Source organism: Drosophila mauritiana, chromosome 3R, assembly GCF_004382145.1.
Source record: "Drosophila mauritiana strain mau12 chromosome 3R, ASM438214v1, whole genome shotgun sequence".
Classification (NCBI taxonomy): domain Eukaryota; kingdom Metazoa; phylum Arthropoda; class Insecta; order Diptera; family Drosophilidae; genus Drosophila; species Drosophila mauritiana.
Genome location: NC_046670.1, coordinates 4911283 through 4928576, shown reverse-complemented (window position 1 = coordinate 4928576; position 17294 = coordinate 4911283). Strand labels below are relative to the sequence as shown.

At 39.0% G+C, this 17294-nt stretch overlaps 2 protein-coding genes across 4 annotated transcripts in view; one reads left to right on the top strand and one right to left on the bottom strand.

The window, feature by feature from the left end:
• Nucleotides 1–2858, bottom strand: part of LOC117144408 — a 37229-nt gene extending 34371 nt beyond the window's left edge. Inside the window, exon 1 of one of the 3 annotated variants that reach the window (XM_033309547.1) lies at nucleotides 2434–2858. The gene's annotated coding sequence lies outside the window, so the exon portion shown is untranslated. The remainder of the gene's footprint in view (nucleotides 1–2433) is intronic. The other 2 variants (XM_033309549.1, XM_033309548.1) reach the window with 2 other exon arrangements.
• Nucleotides 2859–8868: 6010 nt separating this feature from the next.
• LOC117145132 lies at nucleotides 8869–9863 on the top strand. Its single transcript, XM_033310652.1, has 4 exons — nucleotides 8869–8881; nucleotides 9198–9228; nucleotides 9395–9717; nucleotides 9776–9863. The coding sequence occupies exons 1-4, from the start codon at nucleotides 8869–8871 to the stop codon at nucleotides 9847–9849; spliced, it is 441 nt and encodes a 146-aa protein (XP_033166543.1). The 3' UTR covers nucleotides 9850–9863.
• The last annotated feature ends 7431 nt before the right edge of the window (nucleotides 9864–17294 follow it).

Below are 17294 nucleotides of genomic sequence, written 5' to 3'. Positions count from 1 at the left end.
AAAATATTGATGGCATCAGCCGTGAAGTGAACACCCTTTTAGGGCGCCAATTTATCGTTACTTTAACATACATTTTTATCTAAAATTTTAGAAGAAATATTTAAAAAGTACAACGTTCCTTTTATTTCTATATTAACTATAAATAGAAGTATCTTCTATATGTGTCATTCCCTTTTTAAAAGAATTTTGGGGCACCAGTGAGTGGCAAATCACCTAGAGAAAATAAAAATCTCTTTAAATGATTTTTCTATTTATTGCATTATGTGTCCGATTTTTTAGTGCTGTGTGTGTGTTTCTCCGGATATGGCTATGTATGCATCACAAACACAAATAAATGTCAAGGTACATTTGCTGTGAACATAAATTGACCTTTGCCAAATGGGAGGACTGGATGAGAAGGGAGTTTGTTCGAGCACTTAAAACTTCCATAAATTCCGCTCCTAACTCGATCGAGAGCTAATTGAGTCGAGATAAACGGATGTTGTCTGTGGGCCAGCGCGCATTTTGTATAGTATTTTTAGAAGCAAACGAAATAGAAATCAATGCTATTTCTGTGATGTTTTCTTGGCAATCTGTGGGTTTAACGTTCCACTAAGTGAAAGTAAATTAAGACAGCTGTCGGTGGCCATTAAATGCAAATTTCGAAAAAAGGAAAGCCAAAACTGCAGGAGCCTGTAGAAATGGAAGTAATAAAAAATAAATAAATACAGACAGAGGATAGAACGCAGTGGCAATGCAAATTTAATCCAAACGCACAGCGTTAAAAATAAACAGCAAGTGCTTAAAAATAAAAACGAATGAGAGAAAATATTCACGGAATTTCGCTGCATTGTCCGTGCAGCGGACTCCACGAACACGAAATGTCGTCACCAAAGGCAAAAATAAACAAATAGAGGAATTCTCTAAAATAAAAGAGAAATCACAAGACAAACTTGCCAGTTGGCAGCTGGCGAAAGGAAACGCGCCGAATGGAAACAAGCTGGCAAAATGGGAAAATCAGCGAGAGAGGAAAAGTGCAATTGGAGCTTGGGCAAAGCGATTTGATTTGATTTGGATTACTCTGTCGCGAAGTCACTTATTTTCCGCCGGTCCACTTGGCCCGGTCAAAACAATTCGCGGAATGCAATTCTTGTTCCGTTAAAGTCTCTTAGCCGCGCATTCGGCATTCGGATGGATGGATGGGCAAAAGGGAGCAATTTGCGGGTCAATTGAAGTGTGCTGCCTGCTCGAATAACTTCAAATTGGAGCGAAAGGCGTGTTCTTATGGCCGGATCTCATAGTCAATGTCGCAACACTGCGAAGTTATTTTCCGAACAGCTGTGAACACTGTCATAAATTATATTCCAGCAGCGGTGTGACAATCCCGGCGAGAGTTGCCCCAGCGCTTTGTGATGCAAATGATGGCAGAAGGGCCACGAAGCCATGGGTTCCCATGGGTTAAGCCCCTTAACCTCCGGAAAAATAACATTGTACAACACGCGGACGGACACAGGCGAAATTTGCATAATTAGCACAGAAATGTCGACGCATTGAAAGCTGTCACTTTTGACGCGCCAAATGAAATGCGAACTATAATGTACGAGCGGCAACAACAAATTAGTCGCAACTAATTTTAGCCGACTTGCAGAAAACAAATTTGGAAGCTGCAAATACAAAACCGCGGCAAAAAGTTCAACAAACCCCAAGCCAAATGCAGAAGATCGTGCCGAACTATTTCGAATTATGCGATTTATTTTTGGTCTCCCTCGCAAAAACACACAAGTGGGCGGTGGGCGTGGCGAAATATAGCGCAAATTAAGTGAAATGTTTATTTTTAAATAATTCGGTTACTCGAAACACAAGCAATTTAGTTAAATTTGTTTACAAAATTGTTTTGTGCAATGAAAAAGGATTTTGTTTTCATTTATTTCGAGTAAACTGGTGTGAGCCTCGTGTTTAAGGCCCGAAAAGCTAATTTGCAAATGGGAGCACCCGAATTCAAATCTAATACACCCCTCGAAATAAATTTGTATTGTCGGATTATCTGCAAAAAATATTCGGATTATATTTGTTTGCTATTATTAACGTTCCTTATAAATATGTTGAAATGTTTACGAGCGTCACACATCACTGAATTTCAGAATATTTCCTCTGTTTTGCACTTTCGCATTTCGTATTGGGGGAAATCGAGCTCCGCAAGAAGTTCTTTCACTTGATTTACCCGAACAACGAACGGAAAAAAACATGTAATATTTTTCCACATTTATTTATTAATTATTCTTCATATTTTCCATCGCAAAAGAGCATTTTTGGTTCTTAATTAACCCAAATAGCCGTGGAATTTTATATACGAGGACAATATTATTTCTTTTGGAAATGTATTTTCACGGGCTATTTGATTATTGCATTGCCGATAATTATGCGCGTTGTCAAATTTGAAAATTTGTGCATTACCAATTTGCGCTTGATTTGTTGTATCTTTGATCTGCCCGAAAGATGCGCAAAACAATTTTGGCAAGAACTGTGTTTTCGTTTGTCACTTTCTGCGGTCATGCACAAATAAATCGAGAACTTTTCGATTATTTTTCATTCACTAACGATTGCACCACACCTAAAATAAATCACTCTGCGACGACTTTACTTCTTCGAACTGATTAACACTGGAGCCTTCTTCTGTGCGTAAACATTTTCACTCGAGCACTTGGCACGCGCTCTGTTTTTGTCCCCCTTTTGCAGATTTTCTGGCGTTATTTTTGGATCACGTATAAGATTTATTTCACTGCCTTTTGGCTTGGCACAAGACTTCCCCCTGAAGAACTGAAAAACACGGAGCGATCCACATCCGACGCGATCTACGTTCAAACTGCAACTATTTGGGGACCATTCCGGCGGATGAATATCTGAGTATTCTCGAGATCTTTTCTCTTCGACACAATCTTCTCTTAGATGTGAGTATTCAGTTTTTGTACCGGGAAACTCGCAAATAATGAACTGTACGCATATATATTCAGTTTTGTTTACAACTTTACTATTACTTTAAGCTAATTAGAAGAGTGTCTTCGTGATTTCTAGAGCTCTCTTAACAGTTCTCAACATGTCTAAATCAAAGTTTTCTAAATATTATATACTTTCGTTTTAGAATCCACATATCACGTCGATTTCCTCTATTACCTATTTAATTAACATATAAAAGATTAGTTGATAGCAAGCGTGAATAACGGAAGCTAGAATTTTTGCTGATTGCTGATAGCTTCAATTTCCTTAAACTTCCTGGTCATTACCATATCTTATTTGGGAAATTTCCACAACTTCCTCTTTAAGCATATGTAAATAGACATCTTTGGGTGTCGGGTGAAAAGACTTTCTTACTTCCCTTATCAAAGACTTCCTGCCGCAAATCTATCTCTAAGTCTAAGTGCACCGACGGGAGCCAACTTAAAGTCTTAAAACAGTCTGGCTCTTGGCCAAGAAGTGAAGAAAATGCAAAAACTGCCTCCAAAGAGACAAAGCCGAACTGCGACCTGGGTCTACTTCTATTTGCCAAGGGTTTTTGCATCGCAGTAGCTAAGTGACTTGTTTGACTTCTTCATTGCGCTTGCCCTTCAACGTCAATTTCGTAAGGCCACTACACAAAAAGGAAGATATTGTAGGTGATTGACAGAGCCACATTTCAAAGGGTTTTTTTTGCAAACTAGTTAAGGTACAAGTTACAGGACTAAAAGAAATACCATACTATGGTAGCTAGGTTCGTGGAAGAGAGCACTCTCGAATAATATGTTCTTTTCTTAAAAACCATAGAAGAAAATGTTTCAATATTTTCCTAATTCAGTTCCTTTTTATTTATTATTTTATTATTTTTCCCGACTTTTGATTTGACTATTCAAAAATGAAGTCCAAAGATGTATCCATTGTGGCAACAACCCATATACCTCATATCACCTATATGCAGCATGCCACTTTTCACGCCCATTTCAGCGTGTGCAAAGGAAAAGTGGAAAAACGGCTGACAGCTTCGCAGAGCTTCACGCCTGGCTCTCTTTTTTTTGGCCACACACCTAAAACGCCTTTTCGGGGAAATTGAATTTTCCAGGCTGACATTTTCGAAGTAACTCGAGTAGCTAATTTACGATCAAAGTGCGCCAATAAATTTTGTTTAATTGCAAGTTAATTAAAATCGAAGCCCCATGCCCGAGACGCAGTACTTGAATACAGCAGGGCATTTAAAAATAACCAAATTCGACGTCAATACGGCGGCATACACTCAACCCAAATATCCAAACATACATACCGCAGCCAAGAAAAAGTCGATGACATTTATATTTTAAGATAAAACAAATAAGTTAAATATTAATTACCTTTTTAAATGTTTTGTACGTAAGGTGCTACTGCTGTATTTAGGGTTCACTAATGAATGTATGTTCTTGTCTGAGATAACTGCCGAGACGATCTGTCCGTAGTATTGTGTCAATTTCTTTAGATATGGCTAGTAATTCTAAAACTCACTCTCGCATTCCCACTATCTGCTTAACAGGATTCTGAAAGTCGAGGAAATCGACTACGTATTTGTATCTCGCTTTCATCTTTGAATGGAGTTACAAATTTAAATCACAATTTAGTCCGTCTCCAATTGTTTATATTTAAACGAGTTTAGTTTGCATGCTGTCAATTTGTCGACAAATATTTTTATTCTTTTTAAGGGTTTTATTATTCATGCTTGCTCAATAAATTCAGTTATTTTATTCTGGTATATATTAAGTTCTCATATTTATGGCGCTTGGGGTGCCAAATGGATTTCATAAACAAATTAGCCCAGCTTGCTTACAAGTTGAAAAGAAATGGAAATTATAGCTGTAATTTCAGCAATACATTTTTGCCAAAGTCCTGTCAGTTATCTTCGGAAATAATAAATAATATTAAAATTTGACTAATATTTATATTCGTTTAGGAGTAACGTAAGTAAAAGAGTATACTAGATTCGTTGAAAAGCATTTCACAGGTATAAAGAAGCGTTTCACATTATATAAATTATATATGTTTTCTTTTTTTTTCTAATGTAATCAGATCATTTGTTAAAATATATTTTTTCCTATTTTTTGAATATTCATTTGACAAGAGCACTAATAAATGGCTGAATATTTGTCCCTCACTACGTTTCAAAATTCCTGTTGAATTTAATATAATTGCTGCATAATGAAAAACAGCGTGTTCAGTTGCCTTGATATTGCCAAATTAAAAGCAAGCTCGCCCGTTATTCATAAAATAAGAATAAGTCCTCGTTGTCTATGAAACTTTTTGGCTTTTGCTTCGCTAGTATTTTATGCTTAGTACAACTAAGCTCATTTTGGCTCATAAAGGGCTGACATTTTTAAAACCCATCCGATTTCTTGCTAAATTCCCAGTCACATTCCCTTTTGGCACACTTACACAGGGTCAGGGATCTGGGCCGAATGACTAGCAATTTGCGATCTAATTAACTTCGATTCCAACGACAAGGACATTTACATAATTGCATTCTGTGGTGCATAATTCTGCCAAGGGACACGCCCAGTTTTAAACCTAGATAAGAAAAAATTAAACCATCGCAATCAAGTGAAAAACGAAAGTTGCCCATGGCGCAGACGAAAGGATAACTGAAAGAATGGAACTGAAATTAGAAAAGCAAAATGACACAAAAAGCGAGTGCGAACGTAATTGTGTTTTGCCGCTGCCACTGCAATTGGGTCCTGGTTCTGGCCATATGGCGGCCACATTACACCGAGTTAAGCGAAGGCCGCGGAGCACAAAAAAATCGGGGGGGAGACTGTCAAGGAAGAGGCAACGGTGCCAAATGAAAGCCAACTCTAATTAAGTCGGCAATGGTCAAGTTGCAGAAACACAAAAGGAAGGGCGAAAAGAGCCTTTTTCCTTTACTGACCAGAATTAGCAAAAGTTCCAGCAGATATGACTGAAGGCATTCCCATCAAGGAAAAGCCACAGCGGATGATTTAACTCGGGAATGCACCGGGTCAAGCCAACTTATTTGGCGCTAATTACATGCCTTAAGTCGAGGAATTATGATTGCAGTTGGGTGCTCTTAGGTTCCCGTAAAGCGGAAGTATTTACCGAAAATAAAGCGAAGGAGCTGAGATAGAGAACTCTACCGGCTCTAGACGGAATTAAAGTGGCTAAGTATTTGACTTGAGGCTGCCAACGCAAAGTGAAGTGCAAATAAATTAGACAAAAATTGCTCTAGAAATGCCCCAAGAAATGCACTTATCTTTGCCTTGTTGACTCGCCAAAAAACTTGGTTAAAGTGGAATACAAAAATCAGTAGAGGTACACAGACAAAAATGATGAGTAATTGGGGGGAAGATTCTAGAATGGTAACAGTATTATTATTATTTTAAATAGGCAAATCTGCAATTTTAGTCTAGCTGTATATATAACTAGTAAAGAATGCGAATTTTTTAGCTTGAATACAAACGCAAGCTGAATTATTGCAAACTTAAACTCCCTCGCTTCATCTCGGCCGGAATTTCGCTCCGTAAACTTGGCCCGAACTTCCCGCTAATCAGGGCAATTCCTCTGCAGCGGAACGAGTCCGCAACTGAAATTGAAGTGGTCCAAACCCAATTGAGCAGAAAACACAGCCAACGGCAACTAGAACTGCCTCATGGGCTTTGGGGCAGTAAATTTGGCGTAAAATAGGCTATTGATTTTTAGCTCAGCTAGGCTTACTGAAATTTAACTAAACTTGGCTAAAGCGTTAACAGACTTGGCTCTTTGTTGTGGTCTGTGTGTTTAAGGTCCCCAGTGCATATGCAAATGAATCAGACAGTGAATTCATTCGTTTGCATTTAAATCTCCCCAGAGACGCTTTCATTTAAAATCTGTCTTTCACTCAACTGAAACTAAATGACACTCGTTTACGATTGTCGCCCTCGAGCCATCCCAAAAAGAGGTGTAAATAAGCACCAAGTAAACAAAATCCGCAAAAAGAGGAAACTAAACGCTGAGTAAATCAAAACGGACCAGGTTCTTGGAAAAATGGGGTCGGGAACAGAGACTCCTCTTCAAGTGGTCAGCCGTGGATGGTTGAGAAAAAAAATGGAAAGCCCTGAACGACCGCACTTCGGACTGTCCACTTGTATTAAGGGAAAAACGCCGCAGGCATTTTAAGTGTTGTTAATGCCGAAGCGGCGGCGGCACGAAAGTTTTTCCAGTGCGCAAATGAAACAAGTTTTCCTCTAGTTTCCTTTTTTCGGCAGCCAGCAACTCACGTTCCTCGCCCGCCCACTTTTATGCATTTATAAAAACCAGGGGACTCAAACTGAAAAACAAACCATGAGGAGTGGAAAAGTTGCGACACTTTTTGTTAACGGGTGGCTGCTTACGTGTGTGTCATTTAGCTCAAGTCCCAGATCCCTGTCCCTTCGCTGCCCATCTCATTTTGGGTCAGTTTCCATTAAAGTGGTGGTCAGTGGTCGGTCTGTCCATGCAAATGGCAACCGAGATTCCGCACAACTTGAATCTGGAATAGGATTAAACAATTCCTTTCATTGCACCCCCTTGGCCGCTTAGAAAGCGACTAAGTCTGACATTAAATGCATCAGATAGCTGTTTAAATTGGGATAATTTAACCGATATCTTAAACGGGTGTTAATAAATCTAGAATCATTTTCTGCTATCAGCTTTCGCATTTATTAAAACCGTAATTAAATTACCTTTCAGATTGTTTTTCACTCCAATGGACTGATTATTAATTAAGTTTTGAGCTAGTTTTTCAGAGCTCTTTTTGCGTTGCACAATTAATTCACAAGGACCCTGCCTTTTCGAGATGTCTTTGTCATTTGCATTCAATTAGCCATTTATTATTGTTACCTCTTTCTCCATCGGGCTCTTGTGATTATTATACATTTTGCAATGCAAATTTCGCGACCATCTCGGCTTGCACCTTTTTGGTTGAATATTTATGATGAGTTTTATTCCCGAAAGGACTCCGATTATTTCATTATTGCGACAAAGGCAGCTGCAGCAAGGCACATTATGAAAATGGCATGAAATTAATTTGCGATATCGAAAAGGGAAACAACGCAGCTCCGCCCGAAATGTGCGCATCTGTTTCGCATTATAAATATGTCATATCCTGTTTCCTGCAGGCACACCGAGCAGCTTATCAGACCCTCTTGCAATTGCATTTACTCCCCCGAAGAAGCCTCAAAGGAAGCGCATCTTCCCATCTTTCATGTTCTCAAAGGGGGGAAACTCGGGCAGCTCGGGAAGCTCAGGAAAAGTAGCAATTCAACCGAAGGTTTCCTCATTTGCTGAACGGCACTGAGGAGCTGAATGCAAACAGGGAGCGGTGTTTTCACTTCCAGGTCCCTGTGTAAATCGGCGCAAAATGGTATAAATTGTCCTGCTTATTTACAATGCAGCTCGATATACCCTCATGTGCTCTTGTTGCGTATTAACTTTGGTAATGCATACATAGATAACTATATTGATTGGCACACAATACTGATGATGACGGACTTAAAAAAAACCAGCATGGATTTCAGCTGAAAAAAATTGAAATGGAGATCATAGAATGTCATAAAATAAACTTGTAATAATGGCGAGTAGAGCATGAGTCCAATTAAAAGCAAAGGCCTATAATACAGCTCTGCAAAAACTTATTTAAGCCATAATCTTGTGATGTTACCTCTGAACATTCCTAAGACTTTTTAAAAAATATTTATTTTTATATTAACGTTCTGTCCACATTAAAAATAATTATTCTACTTCTAAAATTCCATACATTTATTACTAATATTATACTTTCATAACTTCGACTTCGAAGCTCACTGCTGAAATGTATTATAGTTATTTATTTTTATTTAGGTATTACTTTTACATATTTTAATATTTGCAATGCCTGCGAATAGTGAGTCTGATATTCGACTTGCTACTGATTTATATATATTCTTTTTCTGCTTTATTTCTGCACTGTTTGTTGTCTTTTGTGCTTTTTTACACTTCGGGACTATTGTCGGCTTAATTGTTGTTGTGCCTTTTCCTGGTCCTCCGCCATTGTTGTTGCTCACATTGTTTTTGCTGCTGCTGATTGCTGTTGTTGCTGGAATTGTGAGGGGGGAGTGGGTGGGAAATGGCTGCCTGTCTGATTGTTGACGTGGCTGAGAAAGCGCACACTTAAGTGCACTTGAGCGTTTTTAATTAAAACGCAATTTTTCAACGAGCAGAAGTCGACTTGGTGAACAACTGGGCAGACAAGTAGGTACCGGGTTCGGTTTTTTTTCTAAATTATTCGCACATGTCCTCATGGCTTGCAAAACACAAAGCTCTTTCAACGCAATATTTTAAAATATCTGCAGTGGTTTTCCAGGCTAAAGAAGTTCAGAAAATCGCAATGAATCCGCATACTTTGCTTTGCATTTAGATTGTGGCTACACACATCAATCTCGCTGGAAGCACTAGTACATGTAGGACCTCCACAGAACTTTCTTTCAATCAGAAGTGCTCCTGGCAATACCAGGGGTCTTTTAGTGGGGATTTGTTTTTCGCGGACGAGAAGACAACAGTTGGTGCCTCCGAAACATAATCAACGTCATCATGCTCAGTCAACCAGCGCAACTTTGTTGTGCACCCTGTTATTTATGCAATTTCCCACTATGCACGGAAAGAAAATTATAAAACTATCTTATACCACCATGCCTCCATATATAAATATACTTATATTCGCTATAAATAGGCGTGGAAATGGTAAGATTTGTAAAAAATTATAAATATTACTATTAAATAGAATGCAAAACACTGCCAGGAATCCAACTAGAAGTTAACGATTCATTTGATGAGAAGTGCCACTCGATTTCTTTCCGTGTGCGCTGCTACTGATGTTGCTATTTCACCGGATGATGTGACTGTGGATGAGCATGGAGGAGATGATGATGATGACAACAAGTGCACAACCCTTTGGCCCCCGGCGCTGACTCCACTTTCCTGGCGTCTGATGGCTCCGGCTTTGCGCTGTGCCCGTGGGGGATATGTACATATACATACGTGCCCGCCGATGAGGGGCATGCCACATTTACGCGCTGCACTTGCCACGCGCGTACCAAAATAAACACGAATTTCATGTACTACCGCTGCCGAAGCCTGTAGCCCGCGAGGGTTGACAAAACAAGTCCGCAAGTGCAGCAATTTAGGCGGAAAAGCCGCGCAGATTGAAAGGAAAAACGGACTGCTGCTGCCAGGGAAACAATTTCATATTCCTTTTTCACTAGTAAAGGAAAATAGTTAGCTACTTGATTTGGAATGACAGATCATAAAGAACAATTGAACAATTGGTAAGTAATGATGATATCAGTTACTATTTACTATTAATTTTTTTATGCAAATTATTATTTGGTTTTGATCTTTCAACTTAGCTTAGCTTTTGCATATTAACTTTCAGATGACCTATATGATTGAAACTGGAAATCAATTAATCTCGTCCAATCCCAACCAACAAACTAATCAAAATTCATAAGAAAGGCCATTACAAAACTATTCAATGCCCAAACCAGAAACCAACACTTGGCAGCCGTAATTAATACAACGTCTTCGAAATTCATATCATAAACCCACACAGAGTTCGAAGGACAACTGCCGAGGTGCAACACCACCACAGGATCCGCCTGCAAGGACCAAACGACAAATTAACAATAACTAATTGGAAGCTAATGGCCCATTCAGGCATTTACATCGCAGCCATATTGGCAGCGGCAACAATGGGCGCCCAGTCGTGACAAGAGACACTCTGGTCGAGCACCCATAGACGTCTTCTCTAAGCCGGAAAAGCTGAGCATCCTCAAACCATGAAATCCCCCATATTTCGGCATAATTAGCACACAGCCTGCGGCACAAATATGCAAACACGGCTCACACAGTGCCGACATGGCTCGCAATGGAGCTGGTCAACTTGGCCGAGACGGAGTGTGGATGCGGTGTAAAATATTTCTATAGATTATTTAGATATAGATATTTCTATAGTTTCTGGGGAAATACTTGAATGTGCTTTGAAAATGTTTGGAATTAATGATTTTGTTGCTTAACAATCACCAAAACATACCTACTTTAAAAAGTGATTTTGAAATGTTAGGTATTTCTAATATTTATTCTAATATATTATAACTAATTTTATGAGGATGAATAAATGGGTACACTTCAAAAATTTCTATTCGCCCGCTATCTTAATAGCTCGAAAAGTAAGTCGACTTGGAGCCCACAAAAAACACACTGGCTTTCTGGCTTTCCACATCTTCATATTGACACATGTGCGTACGTGGTGTCTGGCAGATATGCATGGTAGATATGGCTAACAGCTTGGAAGCTAGGCAGACACATCGTGCAAATGTGCGAACTCATTAGAGAACTCCGGCCGGAGTGAGCCACTGCCAAGAGGAGGCAATTAGAAAATGATTTAGCGCAATTTTCGATGTGATTAAAAACGGCGTCATCTGACAATTTAAGAAGCCGTACGTGTGCCATTTCGATAGTCAAAAAAGTTTATGCCAAAACCATCTAAAACGGCTGTAAAGTAGTAAGCCCGCTACTCTGGCGCTCTGCTGCTAATTAAACGAATAAGTCTACCGCTAGTGCCTACTTTTGCGCGTCTCGAGATGAATTGCCAGCGTCTTTGTCTTCGGATTCCGTTTAGCATCTTCATCTGGGCCCGGTACTCAACTCTATTACCATTACCATTACCATCGCGAGCTGGAAAATAACTCAAGTGGCTCGGCTGAGTGGCGAGATAGTTTGCGTGCCTTTAGTTGCCAGTTGGCAGTTGCCAGCACAGCCTTTTCCCTGTACCTAGAACCATAGCATAACCGTCATTCTGAGCCTTCCTTGGGGCTGGGAGTGTGTTGATGGGTGATGGGGACTTAGACTGACAGCCATCCGTCGCAGCTGTCTGCATCAGTCGGCTAATGGCCGCTTTGCGGCTCAAGTGGCAAGCGCATCGTGCCGCCCGGAAAGTCATGAAGTATTTAAGCCAAGCTGCAAGTTTGTGCAAACTCAAAAGCCCGGCTCGGGCACTGCCTTTGTAAATTGCTTAAAGAATCGTTTTGTTGTCTTGCCCAACCTCTAAGCCATGAATTTGAATGCCACCAGTTCTAGTTCCTTTTTTAAGAACTATGTAGTTGTTATAACAAAGCTATTATTAAGCAGGCGATAAGGAAACATATAACAATTTGAATACTTTAAACCTTTAAGGCCATTTGTATTCCCCCTCCACTTAGAACGCTTATTAGTGCATTCTGTGCACTCAATCTATTTATTCAACTTTTCAAATGTTGCTGATTGTACCAAAAATGCAAATTTGCAATCATATGAACCCGCTCTCCTCTAACTATGCCACTATTTTCGGGTCAAAGCATCAGGCCGAATTTCGCGACCATTCCCCCAATTCTCTGGTCCACCTATAGCATTTCATTGTTAATAAATTTCGGGCTTAATACATTCATGGAAATTTCTAGCCGCCCCCCATTCGAGCACCAGCACTCAATTTGTTGGCGAAAACTCCCGAATTGAAATCAATTTCGGCTCGCAACTTTCCAAGCCCCAAAGCTGTAAAGCGGGGGAAAATGTTCAGAGAGCGGATGGGTGCCTCCAGGCAGCACTAAATCAATCACTTAACTATTTCCCTGCACTTTCAGTGCAATTTATTTACCAGTTCGCCGTAAAGAAAAACGAAGAGTAAGCCAAACGGAATAAACAAAACAATTGGCCGTGTGCAACCCGAATAAAAATCTGAAACAAAAAGAAAAGCTTGAAATCATACAACATTTTTATAGAAAAAATGCAACCCTTCCCCGCCATTGTGTGTTACTTATATGTACTTTTTTCTTAGGTTTGCGAGAACATACGCCAAAGCTGTGTTTCACCGCATGTTGTTTCTATGTATCGCTGTTTTTTTTATTATTTGTTTTTCATTGTTATTGCTGAAAAATGTATTTTATTCGCGTAGGTCGAGCGATCCCATCGAGCTGCAACAATAATGCTCAAAAGGCTTTTGTTTGGCGCATATTTTTGGTTAGCAATAATGGACAGAAATTGCTTACAACGCGGATTAGCTGAGTTTGATGATGCCCTTTGTCAGTTCAGCGATGACATCGAATGGCCTATGAGTTTACACAAATGTCAGATTCGAGATCCTTTATTGACGTTGAATTATTACATCAATTTTTCGGAATGAAGTGGTTTACTGGCTTGATGGAACTTTGCGAGAAAAAAGATTATTGCACCTGGGCTAGAGTATATTCACTGCATTTTCTAAAGTGTAGTATGCAAATTGTCGAATGTGCTCAAAAAATTTGGTTGTGTTATTTTTTGTATTTATGTACTGATAGTTGCTCGCACATTTTGAGCTTTGTAGTAATTCTGAATACTGCATATTTCATATAAATTCCATATTGAATGCAAAAAATTTGAGTGGGGGAGCTAGTTCGTACCATGCCAATGCATTTTTGATTTTCAATTCCCGGTTTATCTGCACAATTCAGAGCGAAAACCACGCGGCCCAGCATATTTTTTGCATGGTGTGGCAAATGCTTTTCAGCATTTCAAACGACTGCTTTTCCTGCGCTCATTTATTAAAATCTATGGGAATCAGAACGCTGTACCCATAGCGCAGTGCTTGCAGCTAAAAATGGCTGCAAATTTATGCATCTTGTCTACAGGGTGAGTCCAACAAAGCTGCATCCTCAGATATAATCAGCGTATTTCCATCGAATTTGAATTCTCTAGTGGTGACGACAATATGCTAATAAGGGTGCTCGGTACAATTCCAAGTTATCTCTCATCATTTTCCGCCTGCTATTTTATCTAGAGGGAAGTCAATTCACAAGGTTTGAAGAAATAACATTTAAGTATAAATTATTAGTAGGGTTGGTGTTGTATTATTTGGAAAATATGATGTAACTCGTAAATTCGAACAAATACTTAAAAATTCAAAATGCACTTTCGTACACTTGACGAAATTTAGTTTACATTAACAGATTTAATCTAAGCGTACCCACCAACTAAGCCCATTTCAAGTCCCTTGAAATTTTAGTACTTAACGTCCCCGGAGGACAGAATAAAAAGTGTTTGTTTACCTTTTTGATGGCGTCGGCGGTGGCGGCGATAAAAACCAAATCAAAACACAAACTCGCATCGCCAGCTCCCAGTTCAAACACCCCGCAGTCAGGGCGGCGGAGGTCCCATTCCCATCCCGAGATGTTGTTGATGAGGCGACCTTAGCATAAAGATGCCATCCAGCCTCCTCTTCGGGGCTCGATGTTATGCTAAATTTAAAATATGTTGCGGTAGAGATTAGGATACGGCAGAGGGAGGATGATGCACTGGGCAAAAAACTGAAGACCTCTCATGGGAAGATGTTCAAAAATTTAGAAAAAAGCATTTTCCATTGTACCAATATATAGAATATCGCCATGGTTTTCTGTTTAAACTTGTGTTCTCAACTCATGGTACTTAGCTCTTAAAATACTTAAGTAAATCAGGTAAAATGAGAAGTTTATATGGTAAAGTCATTCAATATTAATAGTTTCAATAGTTAGGTTTTAAGGGGTAGCGTTTATGTTACACTGAGATGTGATCACCAATTTGTATTATATTGTAAATACATGTACTCATTTCCCAGTGCACATGCCTCAGCTACTGCTTTACTTTTACGTTCCCCTTGCGACATGTTCCTTGGGTTTTGACGCTGGTTGGCTGAGACATCTACTAGCTAACATCTGGCGTGGCATATCACACACGCGTGCGCGCTTTAATTAGCTCCTGGAAGAGAGGGAAATGTCGGGGGACATGGTGCCCCTATGGGAAGGGGATAGCCGGGATACAGTAGAATTGCTCGCACTGCTTGCACATGTCAACTGAATCGGTGTGTTTGCATAGGGCGCCCCCCTCGAGCCTGAGGGAACCCCATCGAATAATGGCATAGGGAACTCGTGCCAATGTTTCGCCAAATCCAATATTAACTTGGAGTATATCTGTACAAAACATACCTTTAAAAAATCCTAAAAAATCTCAATAATATAACATTATCGTTGACGAATGTTGCTTTTTCACCAGAGAGTGTGTTTAGTGCCAGCATGCAAATGTGCGTCATTCGAAATCAAAACCTACTGCTATTGTCGGAATGTCATGTTCAAAATTACCAAAGTATTCGAACAGATATCATCTCCAGCACTCTTCTTCTGTCGAAAATGGTCATTGCATGAGAAAGGTTGCTAAATTACATTTTTGAGCGCGCTGTGAAATGCAAGTAGCTAAGCGTCGGATATCGATGCAGATTGGTTTGAAGCCCAAACAGACGCATGGGCACCCAATGAGAATGCAACTGGACGGCACACAAATGCAAAAGCTGAAAAAGCTACACCAAAAAATATTAGGTCACAAAGTCATAATACCTTCATTTTTTAGCCCCATATTTATTCTTGATATAATACTTAATATACTTAATACTTAATTAGTGATCACATATTTATCTAGAGTCTTATATAAAATGTGGGTTCTGAAATAAATACTTGATATATTTGCCAACTCCTGATAAGCCACACCTGACTTCTAATATTTTCTTTCTGTACACATTCTCTGTGGGGTAATGCATTTCGCTCGGGATTTGTGGTTCGGTAAGTGGCTCCCTTGTTGCGCAATACTTACCCCAAAACCAAATGCATCATCAGCATACTTATGAAACACCCAACCCAACTGCGATGGTATGGAATGAGATATTTGCCAGGGAGATGGACATTGAGCAGCTGACAGGCTTGCCATCAATCACCTGCAGATGGAGTTGACTGTACACGCCAAATTAATTCTACAACTTCCATTTACTTCAGTAGAGGGCTCAGCTATCTCCAAGCAAACAGTACATTTGATCATTTTATTGTTTGGCCTTTGACTGCCAGACACCAAACCCCCAGCAACATTCAAGAAAAATAAAAACCGGAGAAAAAATCCGAGCCACAAAGTACCTACGACTGTTGCAGATTTGGCCCAGAAACGGGTGCGGCGGTTAAATTGTCCGTGAAGGATTTATTTCCTGGATATTATGATTTATAAGGCTAGCAGCCAGTTGCACTCGCAGCTTTCAGCTGAAGCCACAGACACAGGGAAACCACCAAAAACTAAAATCATTGCCAAACCTAAAACATACTACTATGCAGGACTTTCTTTTATTATTTTGGACTGTTGACCCCGATTTTTGCTGAAAGGAAATTTGCTGAAATGAAATTAAAACAGAGTTATTCCCTGCTTTTAGCTGCAGGTGAGCTACATTTTTCGGAACAGCCACAGTCAGCATGGCACACATCATAGCAGCATTATTAATTTAAAGCTCTTACAAATGCATTTTTGTAGATATCTAAAACGACCTCCCTAAAAAAATGTTGTTTAGCACTTGCATATAATGTTAAGTGTAAATCAAAAAGCTATTAATATTTATATTTATTTATTTAATTTAAAAATTAGTAATTAAAAAAATTACAAAGTGCAAAACATCGACGCAGCTGGCGGAGAAAAAAAGAACTAGAACTAAAAACTTCAATAAAAAGCACAAGAAGCCACCAGTATTCCGTATGAGCTTTATGTACCGTTAAATTGCTTTCACCTCTTGTAAGCTATTATGATGCTTTTATCAAATCCTGAAGGGCTGGAACATCTGTTAAAAGATATTTTTGTATAGAGCTTTTGTATAATGGTTGGGACACCAGAAAATTTCGTTTACAAAGTAAAATTTAGAGTCCCAAAACTGAAAAGATGGTTGATTTCCTTACTTAGGATAGAGAAAGCTGATAGCTATAAAACTAAAGTCTTAACTCCAAACTTTTAGATATGGTTTAATTCCCAAGAATGGCCAAGAAGTTGTTGGTCTTACCCTAAAAACGAAACGGTTGCAAAATTTAAAAACCAACGGACTTGGTCTCAAATTATGACAAAATGGTATTATTTAATAAGAAAGGGACAATTTTTTGTATTATATTTTATTGGATATGTTTTTAAAATATATTTCTTGATTAAAAGTGTAATTAAATATGTTTGAACAAAATGCTTATTAAATTTGCTTAAGTCTTAACTAAATAACTTTTTCATTATTCATCGGATATAAATGAAAAGGGTAACATATAAATTCATCATCTTTTTCAAGAACCTACTTTGTAAGCTTGACGGCGAATGTCAAAACATTTAATTTGTACTTTAAAGCTAACTATATAAACAATTTCATTCTTAAACATTATGGGCTTAATTTTGTATATTTTTATTGGATTTTCTTTTAAAACTATGTTATTGTTGGA

What these genes read in the sequence shown, in the direction of transcription:
- LOC117145132 (XM_033310652.1), top strand. An exon ending in GTGAACAACTGGGCAGACAA is followed by an intron (nt 9,229 to 9,394) that starts GTAGGTACCGGG and finishes CTTTGCATTTAG; the next exon opens with ATTGTGGCTACACACATCAA. An exon ending in TATAAATAGGCGTGGAAATG is followed by an intron (nt 9,718 to 9,775) that starts GTAAGATTTGTA and finishes AAACACTGCCAG; the next exon opens with GAATCCAACTAGAAGTTAAC.